Raw genomic sequence first — 12,881 nt, forward strand, 5'->3', positions numbered from 1 at the left:
GTCCCTCAAAGGTGCAGGATGGGAGGTGTGAAGCACAACAAGGACCACACAGGAGTACAAGCTTAACTGGAGAAGTCTTCCTGGGATATGGCAGAATCATCTGGAAAGCTTGTTAAAACATAAACAGCTGAGTCCCAACCCAAGTTTCTGGGCAGGACCCGAAAATGTGTGTTTTCAAGAAGTTCCTAACACCACACTTTAAGAACCACTGCCCTACATGATCACTCTCACCTGATGTTAATTCTTCCTCTAATTGAAGATTAATATGGGGTAGAAGGACATCCCTCAGAGAAACACCCAAAAGTATAAGCCAACCTCTCTGCATATATGCAAACTTCTCTGAAAAGAGGGTACAGAGCTTTCATCATACTTTCAAAGGTATCCAGGCCAGGGCCCAAAGAACTGGTATACACGCCCGTTTGCCCTTGTTAAACTTCTCATGTCTTCCATCTCTAGAAAGCAAACCCATTCTCATCCCCTTTGGAAAAAGGGGAGAATGATATTCAGATCTATTATAGGTTTCCTCCATGGGGCAAGTTTTACTGTAAGACCCTGGTTCATAAGCTAACTGAAAGCTGGACAGGGGCTAAGGCAGTGGTTTGATCAAGAGCCCTGGGCAGGCAGGTCTACACCAAAGGAAGATGACACTTCGGCTGATCATCAAGCCCCCTTCATATGTTCATTCAACAGTCAATGTCCAAGTGTATGTGTGCCAGGGACTGAGGGCATGGTGAAACAGCAACAGACACCAGCATTCTCCTGCAGGAGTTTCAGGATTCTCCAGGCAGGGAGTGAGGGTGGCACTTCTTAGAAGCAGGGGAATGTTCTGCCCAATACATTCCTTTTCTCTGTTCTTGCCAAAGCTGGCCCTCTGACTCCATTAGTGCACTTCCATCTCTTTAGGGAATGTCTGGCCTCTACTATTCTATTTTGTGGCCCAATGGCAATGAGATAAACTTCCTTGCTCTCAGACAAATCTTAAGCAGGATGAGTGACAGAAGATAGCCCTCCTCAGGGAAGGCCAGCCCTAGGAGTGGCCCCAGGCATACCTTGGCATGCCCTATTTTCCCTGGGTTCACTCTGCCACCTGGTGTCACTTCCCTATAACCACTTCTTAACAACACAAAGTGAACTTTAATGCCTGAAAACCAGGACTCCTGGCACGGGCAACAGGAGATACAGATGGAAACAACATATAAAAGTCTCATAGTTCTGAATCTGAACTGTAAAGCATCAAAATGATCTATTTTATATTAATTTTTTTAGTTAGGCCTAGAAACCCAAGGAGCAATGAGCACCCCTACCATCCAGACTGTGATAACGAAATACCATTTAACACTGAAAAGTACCAGGCTCCGTGGAGAACTGATCAATTCCACAATGGGAGACAGAAAATGTCCAGGATAAGCCTGGAACATTCTGGCAAACCAGAAATCAAGGAAGTAGGATCATGTCAAATGAACTTAAGAGCCAATTTAAAGAGGCTCCAAATGGCCAAAGATGGGACAATCTGTGCATCATTAAAGATAACAAGTGCAATGAATTGAATCATATTAAATATGTTTAAATTAATTAGCTCACAATGATTCTTTAAACAAACAAACAAAAAAACCCCAGCTGGAGGAAGCTGGTGAACCAACTCATTACTGTGAAAACTGCTAAACAAAGAAGAAGAAACAAGCCCTTATCCTGTCTCTTCTATACAATCTATACTGCTAGGAATTCAAAGAGTTGATGAGGGCAAGTTTCTCTTTGTATTTCAGCTAATAATGAAGTAATAACATTAGAATACCACTGCTTGCAACTCGTCATGAATTAACGGATCCAGACATTATGGGCACCTGATGGAAGTAAGCAACCCATCTATGATGTAACCTTGCCAAAAAGAAAACACACAAAAAAAACAAAACTTGATTAATCAAGTCTTTATATGCAACTACCAATTAACTGTAAATACAGGGGACAGAAGAATATGTTAAATTACAGCATGGAGATATAATAGTAAAAATTAGACTTTTTAAAAGGCTAGTTTCTTCCATAAATAAATTGCAAGAAAAATAATCAAGGGGGAAATTAAAGATTAAAGCTAAACATTAAAAGGTATAACAGCAATTTCAATGTGTGGACCTTATCTGCAACTTGACTCAAACAAATAAAATTCTGATATTTATGGGACAATTAGAAATTCGAACAAAGGGTAGAATTTGATGACATTATGGACTTATCTTTTTTAAAAAAAGTATAATAATGGCATTGTGGAATGTCAATAACACATATTAAAATATTTACGGATAAAGTGTCTGGGATTTACTTCAAAATAACATGGTTGGGGGAACAGGCAGTGTATATATGGGACAAGATTTGCCATGGGTACATGGGAGTGCCATTAATTTATTCTGTTTATTTTATATGTGCTTGAAATTTCCATAATAAAAAGTTTTAAAAAGCAAACTTTATATAGCCACACTTGGTTTGAAATTTTGCAAATCATGTACAGTGATTCACTTACTCAGGTGTCTGTTCTAATGACATCCCCTCAGAGAGGCCTCCCTCCTAACGTACCCGTAACACTTTCCATTCTCTGTGCTTTGTTCTTCAAAGCACTTATCATAAATTAATGTGATTATTTATACAGTCTCCCCCGTTAGACTGTAAGCTTCATTTTGTTCACTACTGAATTATATTATGTACACCTGGAACTGTCTGGCACATAGTAGGCACTCAAAAAAATATTTGTTTAAACAATATTTTTTTTAAAAGGTTAAGCATGTAATTATGACGACAAATGTTAACTAAATCATTTTGCAATATATACATACTGTATCAAACCACTGTTGTACACCTGAAACTAATATAATGTTATATGTCAATTATATCTCAATTTTAAAAAAAGATTAAGAAAAAGTTAAACAACATACATTTTATTAAATCCAGAGCCAGGATTAAAACTCAGATATTCGTGTGGACATAAGGTTTTCAACTCATTTGGGTAAATACAAAGAAGCATGACTGCTGGATCCTAAGGTAAGAGAATGCTTGGGAATTCAGCCATTCTAATAGGTATATAGTGGTACATCACTGTATGTATGTATGTACGTATTTATGCCTGCTGTGCCACGTGGCTTGCGGAATCTCAGTTCCCCGACCAGGCACTGAACCTGAGGCACAGCAATGAAAGCACCAAATCCTAATCAGTAGGCCACCAGGGAACTCCCATCACTGTTGTTTTAATTTGCCATTTCCTGATGATATATGATAAATATCTTTTCATATACTTATCTGCCAGCTTCTTTGGTGAGGCATCTGTTCAGATCCTTGACCCATTTTTTAACTGGGTTCTTTGTTTTGTTATTGTTGACTGTTAAGAGTTTTTTATATATTTTGGATCCCAGTCCTTTATCAGATATGTGTTTTGCAAAGATTTCCTCCCAGTCTGTGGCTTGTCTTTTCATTCTCTTAACAATGTGTTTCACAGAGAATAAGTTTTTGTTTGCTTGTTTTTTAAATTTTAATAAAGTCCAACTTACCAATTTTTTCGTTTCACAGATTGTGCTTTTTGTGTTGTACCTAAAAAGTTACCAACAAACCTGAGGTCACCTAGATTTTCTCCTATTTTATCTTCTAGGAGCTTTATAGCTTTACATTTAGGTCTATGATTCATTTTTTTAAAAAATATGTGGATGTCCAGTTGTTCCAGCAGTGTTAGTTGAAAAGACTATCCTGGGACTCCCTGGCGGTCCAGTGGTTAGGACTTGGTGCTTTTCACTGCATGGCCCAGGTTCAATCCGTGGTCAGGGAACTAAAATCCCGCAAGCCACATGGCGAGGCCAAAAAAATAAAAGAAAACAAAACAAAAGACTATCCTTTCTCCATTTAACTGCCTTTGCCCCTTGGTCAAAGATAAACTGGTTATATTCGTGTGGTTCTATTTCTGGACTCTCTATTCTGTTCCATGGATCTGTCTATTCTTTCACCAAAGACCTGCACACAATGTTTACAGCAGCTTTATTCATAATTACTGAAACATGGAAACAACCAAAATGTCCTTTAATAGGTGAATGGATAAACAAACTGTGGCACATTCATAAAATGGAATATTATTCAGCAAAAAAAAAAAGAAATGAGCTATCAAGCCATGAAAAGACATGCAAGAACATTAAATGAAGTTATTGAAAGAAATTAACACTAAATTATTCTAACTATAATGACATTCTGGAAAAGGCAAGATTATGGAGACAGTAAAAAAGATCAGAGGTTGCCAGAGAGTCAGGGGAATGGAGGGAGGGATGAATAAGTGGAACACGGGGGATTTTAGGGCAGTGAAACTTCTGTATGATGCTGAATTGTAGACACATGTCATTATACATTTGTCAAAACCCACAGAATATACAACCCGAGGAGTGAACTCTAATGTAAACTTCAGGCTTTAGTTAATAATAATGTACCAAACATGGGCTCATCAATTTTAACGAATACACTACACTAATACAAGATACTAATAATAGGGGAAACGCTGTGTGAGGGAGTATATGGGATTCTCTGTATCTCCTGCTCAGTTTTCCTGTAAACCTAAAACTGCTCTTAAAAATAGTTTATTTTTTTAAAAAAAAACCAAACACCTCAAACATTCTACTGCGAAACTCATGTTCTTTCCAACACAACATGCTGCCCAGGTTATCCATGGGTAAAGCAAAAATTATGTTCTATATATGTAGAACGTATGTTTAAACATAAGGGGAAAAAACCTCAATATGTAATATAATTAACCTACAGATGAAATAGTTCATAATTCTTAATTTTTGCAAGGATTCTAATTTGAATCAATAAATTTTAATAGGGAAAAAAAATGGAGTAACTACCCCACACTCTGCATGCCCCTGTGTCCTTGCCACACTGGAACCAGCCAGATTCTCTGTCTGGTGAGCCGTGCCCCTTCCACATCAGGCCAAGCAGCACAGAGACTGATGTTTGGGGCCTGGGATTTACAGCCTCCTCACCCGCATGCTATATCACAGCTAGCCACACAAGTAGCTGATCTTTTTTTTTTTTCCTCCCCAGCTGATCTTTTTAAAACCCAGGTGCTAAAGACATCCAAGGACTAGGAAGATTCTTACCAAGTGGAGTGACTCGGGGCTGAACGTCCTTCAGAACTTCATGCAGCCACTCCGTGAATCGAACATAATAAAGATCGGAGAAAATGTCATCAACCCGTCCATTTTCAAAAAGATACTAAAAGAAAAATAATCAATAAAAGTTGTCGGTAGTCTCTTGGGCAAGTTGTCGAGGGGAAGCAAACATTTTTCTACCAGTACCCTCACCTCTCCCTACCCATTCCTCCCCCATTAACAAAACAACACACCAAGTCAAAACTGTCCAGCGGGGACCTCCCTGGTGGTCCAGTGGTTAAGAATCTGCCTTCCAATGCAGGGGACTCGGGTTCGATCCCTGGTTGGGGAACTAAGATCCCACATGCTGCGGGGCTACTGAGCCCATGCACCACTACTAGAGGGAAGCCCACACGCCGCAACGAAAGATTCTACGTGCTGCGACAAAGAGCCAACGCAGCCAAATAAATAAATTTTAAAAAAACTGTCCACTGTGTGGCACTTTCACAGTATACTTCAGCATGTGAACTGACTCTCACAACACTCTTGAGAGTTGGGTCAATGGAGCAGATTTTGTGAATGCTATTTCACCCAAGCAAGGCATTGTCTTGTGGTAGCAAAAATCACGATGTGGGCTCCAGGGCCAGCCTCTTATTAGCTATGGTATAAGTTTAGTAACTCATGCGAGTCTTTTAACTTTGGGGGCTCAGTTTCCTTGTTTGTAAATGGAGATGACTGTGCCTGCCTTCCAGGAGTGAGAGAGCATGGAATGAGACAAAGCATGTAGAGCAATTCACCCAGTGCTCTGGGTGACTGGTTAAGAAAGAGGAACAAAGTGGAAGATGGGCTTTTCTCAGGCCTAAGCAACAGGGTGAGTCCTAGTTAGCAACTGTTCTTCCATCATACTGTGGACTTCTCCACAATAGCATTCAAACACTAAGAAATCCACCTCTGCTCTCCTAAACTGCCAGTCCTAAAATGAATTTCTCTGTTAATCTTCATCTTAGATGTCCTGAAAACCTAACTACAGTTGTATATTCTAGCTAGACACTTCCAAATAACTATTTTGCATTAATGCGGGAAACAATGAGAAGACAAGCTACATGTCAGCACGAGACTTTTTTCTGGAAAAATTGCTTTTCTGCAAACTACATGTTTACTTTAATGAAAAGTGTTATATAAATGTTCCATGATAAAAAAAGGCTCTAAGGTAATATAGCAAATTTTTTTTAAAAAAATTTTTATTTATTTATTTATGGCTGTGTTGGGTCTTCATTTCTGTGCGAGGGCTTTCTCCAGTTGTGGCAAGCGGGGGCCACTCACTCTTCATCGCGGTGCGCAGGCCTCTCACTATCGCGGCCTCTCTTGTTGCGGAGCACAGGCTCCAGACGCGCAGGCTCAGTAACTGTGGCTCACGGGCCTAGCTGCTCCGCGGCATGTGGGATCTTCCCAGACCAGGGCTCGAACCCGTGTCCCCTGCATTGGCAGGCAGACTCTCAACCACTGAGCCACCAGGGAAGCCCATATCAAATATTTTAATAGATGTTTCTCTAGATAGTGGGATTATGATGATGTTTATTTTATTTTTTAAAGTGAATATGTAGATCTTTTCCAATTTTAAAAAATTCATTATATAATTGAAAGAGAATGTCTTTACTGTAACCACTTGCTTGTCATTTTACTAATTTGACTACCCAGCAAATACCCAATGGGAACACAGCTCAAACATGTTCCTGTGAAATTCTGTTTCCTACCTTTTGAATACACAGGAAAATATAGTACAGCACATCTGGGTCATAGGGTTCACCTTCTCCATTTCGAGCTTCCCGTGTCATTAGACAGAGCCCATAATTCAACTCGGCCACAGCAGAAGAGATGAGATCTTCCTGGAATCGCAGCAATTGACGCCCTGCAACACAAGCCCCAGAGGTTAGTGAGGGTCCTGGCAACAGCCGTCTCTTTACTGGTTGCTCATATCCCTGGAAGGAGGTTTCAGAGCAGACACCACCCATGAAGGTGCTGGGATGAAAATGGTCACCTGTATCTACGATCAGAACTAGCCTACAAAGACAATAATCCTGTTTGCCCTATTACACAAAGGGTTTCCTTCCCACAATCCTTCCTACCTCACGTATCCCCCCAATTATTATTAGGACCAAGACATGAAAACAAAAACACAAAATCCACCCTCTGTAATATGAGGAAGTATGTGAGGATAATGCTAAGGAAGAGGGCCCCTGAGTGCACTCACTAATTCATATCTCCTCCCAGAAGTCTCTCTGTCCCAGAAATCCATGTGTACAAAAATGCCTGATCTTGGGCAAACCCCACAAATTCTGCTCATTTACAGTAGGTCCGGCCTGCTTGTTGCTTGTCTTGAATTCAGCATACTATTTCAGATGGTGCTCCCTAGTGCCCAGAGAGCCAAGGGACACCACTTTCCTGCCATTCTGTCCTCCTGCTGCTTAAGTACCATTGCATTTTTGACGGAGTCCAACCCCCTTTCCCTCCCAAACACTTACTCCCAATGGGTGCCAGTCTGTTCTGAGCATCCTTCTCTAGCTCAGCGTTCTTGGTCTGTGCCCAGTTTTTCCACACTTCAAGCCCTTCTTCTGGCTTCAGAGAATTTGGAAGCAGAAGTTCTGGGGAAGGCTGTGGCTGTGACTGTGGTTCAACTTCAGCAACTTGGACAGTTTGAGCCTATGAGAGAGAAACCATCAAAATGTGTCCAAAGGCCTTTTGGCAAAACTGCCGGAAAAATGTTACTTATAGTAAAAAACAAAAACAAAAAACAAATGTACCATACTAATGTTAGATGTTAATAACTGCAGAAATTGGGTGTGGGGTTTATGGAAATTCTGCGATTTTCCTATAAGTCTAAAACTGTTCTAAAAAATAAAAAAAAAATCTCAAAAAAAAATGTTACTTATAGTTCTTTTAATTAAAAAACCTCTCTTCTCCTTGCTGTCCTACTTTCAAGAACCTCTGGAGTTCTATCCTTTACTCCAGAGACAGCAAAGGCTAGTGCAAAGCTCCTCAGTCTTGGTTGTACTTCTGAATCTCTGATTTAAAAACACCAATACCTGAGCTCCACCCCAGAATCTCTTTTTAAAGAGGTATCAGTCTTTTTAAAACCTTCCCATGTAAAAAGGCAATTCTAATGTTTAGTCACTGCTCAGAACTACTGGCACAAAGCACTGCTCGTCAAACTACAATGCACAAATAAAACCCTTTGGGGATTTTATTTTATTTTTTATTTTTATTTTTTTTTAAACATCTTTATTGAAGTATAATTGCTTTACAATGCTGTGTTAGTTTCTGCTTTATAACAAAGTGAATCAGTTATGGGGATTTTATTAAAATGCAGATTCTGATTAGAAAGACCTCAGGTGGGACCTGAGATTCTGGCATTTCTAACAAACTCCCAAATAAGGAAGCTGGTCTGCAAACTATACTTTGAGTACCAAGTGTCCAGACTGTTAAACTTGGCTGCACCTTAAAATCATCTGGCTGATTTTAAAAAACACCCATGCCTGGGCCTTATCCACAGAGATTCTGATTTAATTGGTCGAAGGTGGAAGCCTGCCAGCAGTAGTTTTAAAAGCTCTCCAGGTGATTCTAATGTCCAGTCATGGTTGAGAATCATCCTTCATGTTCCTTCTCAATAATACTGTTTTGGCTCATAAGGACATTTTCTAGAGACAGAAGGCACTGTTTTGTCTTCCTGCCTCCAAAGGAAGAGTAGTCCCATCCTCAATGGTCTGACAGCCAAACCATGCAGCCAAAGGGGCAGAGAATGTCCATGACCTTCAATCACAATCCCCATCAGGCAGGATAGACACCAACACAGATACAAAGCACAGGTTCTTGGGTCTCACACATCTATCTACATTGTGAACAAATTCCCTTGAGCAGTTTTCCATGCCAGGGCCTACTAAAGGGCTGAAGAATGCCAAATCATTCAAATTGAAGGCAAAATAATTTATTCATGACACAAATTTGCTTATCAATAAATAAAAATAAAAACTACCTTACTAGCTTTGATATAAGATACATGATCAAACAAGGAGATAAAAGAAATACCAGTGCTAGGCCCTTAAATGTCTGTCAACCCTGGAGCTCCCCTCTAGACACACTTCTCAGTTCAACTACCATTCTCCTTGGTGAGTCTCAACCACCTTCCCAGTTTAGATCTCCATGTTTGTGGAAATGATTGCTAACTCTGTGACTCTATGCTAGACGGTCCCTTAATATACCCAGTGGGTACTGTACATCTCCAGCTGAACATCTGAAAGCCACCTCACATTAACATCTATGGAGAGAATTCATCACTTTGCCCATCCAGAAGTATTCTCCTCAGAGTTCCCTCTCTTACCTTGTTCAATGGCAACACCATCTACCCAAGCTAGAAATCTAGGAGTCTGACTGGGTAAGCAGGTGGGGGCCAGAGGATGTGGGGCAGTGCTTCTCTGTCTTATTAGCCAGGGTCCCTTCATTGTGTGCCTCCACCCACTACATGTAACACTCCTAATCATCCTGACAACCAAAATTCTTCTACACATGTTCAAATGTCTATCAGTGGGTAGGGGAAGTAGAAGTCTCATCCAGGTTGAAAACTACTGATGCAAGTAAGGCCTTCCACACTTGGTGTAGAGTTTTTCCTATTTGTGATGGAGACCTGAAAAGAGTTTTAAGTTGGGAAGTGACATAATCTTACATTTTAAGGAAATTATTCTTGAGCTGTAGAAAATGGATTAAAGAGCAAAAGTGGAAGTAGGTGCTGGTGGCCAAGACCAGGATGGTGGCAGTGAAATGATTTAAGAGATTCTGAGAAGTTTGGTGGTAGAATCAATGTGGCTTGTTGATGAATTGACTGTGAGGAGTAAGGTAAAGCAGACTCAAGGATCTCAAGGATGACTCCTGGGTTTCTGGCTTAAACAAATGGGTGGATGATGGTATCACTTTTTGAGATGGGATAGTTTTTGATAGTAGTAGAGGGGATGCTAATGAAGCACTGAGATATCTTTAACAAATGCAAGTAAATAAATAAGTAGGCTGGGGCTTCCCTGGTGGCGCAGTGGTTGAGAGTCTGCCTGCCAATGCAGGGGACACGGGTTCGAGCCCTGGTCTGGGAAGATCCCACATGCCGCGGAGCAACTGGGCCCGTGAGCCACGGCTGCTGAGCCTGCGCGTCTGGAGCCTGTGCTCCGCAATAAGAGAGGCCGCGATAGTGAGAGGCCCCCGCACCGCGATGAAGAGTGGCCCCCGCTCGCCACAACTAGAGAAAGCCCTGGCACAGAAACGAAGACCCAACACAGCAATCAATCAATCAATCAATCAATAAGTAGGCTGCTCAATGTATGGGAAAGGTCCTAAGGGAAAAGGTACAGTATAGGGATAAAGATCTGTGTGTCAATGCAGTACATGGGTTAAGACATGGGCTCTAGAGCCAGCCTGTCCAAGGTTGAATGCCAACTCTGCTACTTACTAAAAGGTGGCTTTGGCCCTGTTGTTTAATCTCTCTGTGCCTCAGTTTCTTCATTTGTAAAATGGAGATAGTAGTACACACCTCTTACGGTTGGTGTGAGAATTAAATGAGTTAATATACGCAACACTAAGGACAGTGCCTGGCAGATAGTGTCAGTGATTATCACCTTCTGCAGCAGACATCTAGAGGATTCTGAAAATCATGATAATGGAGAGAAATCCCTTGGGGAGAAGAGAGGGTTAGTACAGAGCTTTGAGAAACAACATGTATGGCTCAGACAGAAGAGAAGGAGGCTTCAGCAAAGTCTCCTGAGAAGGAAAAATAACCAGTGGGGTAGGAGGAAGACCAGGAGTGCATAATAACATGGAAGTCCAAAGGAGAGTTTCAAGAAGACAGGCATGGTCTGTTGTGCTGTGTGTTGCTATAATTGAGATAAAAACAGACACGTCTGTTGGATCTGGCCACAGGGAGGTAGGTCACTGATGACCTTGACAAGAGCAAACCCAGTCATGAGTTGAAGGGAAAACTGGTTAGCAAGTAGAGTCAGCCTGTGCAGATAATCCTTTTGAGAACTCTGGGAATAAAGTAAAGTGGAGAAATAGGGGAACAGATGGAGGTGGGTGTGAGGTCAAGGGAGGGAGGTTTAGCCACAAATCTGGTTTTAAACACAGGATATAAAAGAGCTTTCAAAAAGGGTATGCCAGGTGAAGGAACACATCAGCTCTCCTTAGGGTTCAACTCACATCACAGCACAATTATCTTCCCATGGGCTACGAGGGCTCCAAGGGCGGACTGTCTTATTCACCTCTGTTTCCCAGCACCTAGAACAGAGCCTGATAAGGAGGGCAGAGGGATATTTGTGGTGTAAATGGACAAACTCATCTTTCCTGCATGATGGGTATTCTTCCCAATTTTTCTTTTTCTGGTAATAACCCTTGACATACGTCGCTATAAGACTTTGCCAAAGGAGACAAAGCCTCTGAAGAACATGAAGAACACTAAAATGAACTTACTAAAATGAACTCTAGAAAAGATTTTCCTGCTGAAGGGCCCAGATGTGCAAATTACAAGCAGAGCCCCATGAGCAACAAGAGTCCTGAATTGCAAATTGGAACATCAGGCCCAGGAGAGCAGAGGAGAGGCCTGATGCGCTCCATCCCTGTGAGCAAAAGCTCAGCACAGAGCACCATTACAAGTCTCCTGTCTGGTCTCTCCTACATGCAATCAATTCTACACACCAGTAATTGATTCTTCTTATTACCATGACTCTTAGGATTCTGGAAAATTTTCCTACCACAGATCATGTCAACTCTTCACTTTGGGAAGATAGACCCTTTGCCCCCTGTACTAACTCCTCTCCCATGGTTCTCCTCCTCTCATGTTAACCTAGGCCGTATCACTTGTGTCCACCCTTGGCTCTTATTCATCCTGCTCCATCCTTCTGTCAATCTAAGCTATAAACTAGAGATCAAATGCCATTTTTTCCACAAAGATGCCTCTGCTGACATTTAACCTAGATTGATTTCTGAATTCCCAGCTTGACTTTGTGTGTGTAGCACACGTTGTCACACTTGATTATGCTGCTTTATAAATACTTTACAGAAACAAATCATATGTTCTCACTTCCACTAGACTATAAGCTACCCGAAGCAATGACACTGTCTTGTTCTACTTCTAGGCCTGACAACTGGATATTTAATAGGTCCTTAACAAAGTCACCTAAGATTAACATACTGTTGCCTCTATGAAACCACTCGGTCAGCTTTTGCTTACCCAATCATTTACATCTTGAGTGTCTGAGTGTGGTCCCTGGTCTAACAGTGCTTTGTTTGTGCCAGCTCCCTCACATGCATTCCCAGAGCTCCTGTGCTGAGGCACACTACCTTCACCAGTCCCATGAGACCAGAGGCCCTACATCCACTCTAAATGTCTGCCAGACAAGGGACCAGAAACTTTACTAACAGTCTTAAAAGGTGGATCTGTGATAGCCTTAAGAAGATTAACAGTTAGAAAAGATAAAAGAGCCAAGCAATTTTAAAGTTAAAATTTCAACAGTTCTGGGCTTTCCTGGTGGCACAGTGGTTGAAAATCCACCTGCCAATGCAGGGGATATGGGGTTGATCCCTGGTCCGGGAAGATTCCCACATGCCGCAGAGCAACTAAGCCTGTGCGCCACAACTACTGAGCCTGTGTTCTAGAGCCCACGAGCCACAACTCCTGAGCCCACGTGCCACAACTACTGAAGCCCGTGTGCCTAGAGCCAGTGCTTCGCAACAAGAGAAGCCACC

At 41.6% G+C, this 12,881-nt stretch overlaps 1 protein-coding gene across 4 annotated transcripts in view; it reads right to left on the bottom strand.

The window, feature by feature from the left end:
• QRICH1 (glutamine rich 1) overlaps window positions 1-12,881 on the bottom strand; it is a 55,623-nt gene that overhangs the window by 3,389 nt on the left and 39,353 nt on the right. For all 4 annotated transcript variants that reach the window (XM_082413569.1, XM_082413571.1, XM_082413572.1 and 1 more), the window contains 3 exons: window positions 7,628-7,805; window positions 6,860-7,014; window positions 5,115-5,229 (listed from right to left, as the gene is read on the bottom strand). In XM_082413569.1, coding sequence (XP_082269695.1) covers window positions 5,115-5,229; window positions 6,860-7,014; window positions 7,628-7,805 — 448 coding nt within the window. The remainder of the gene's footprint in view (window positions 1-5,114; window positions 5,230-6,859; window positions 7,015-7,627; window positions 7,806-12,881) is intronic.

Source organism: Balaenoptera physalus (genome assembly GCF_965194825.1).
Source record: "Balaenoptera physalus genome assembly, chromosome: 11".
NCBI classification, from domain to species: Eukaryota; Metazoa; Chordata; class Mammalia; order Artiodactyla; family Balaenopteridae; genus Balaenoptera; species Balaenoptera physalus.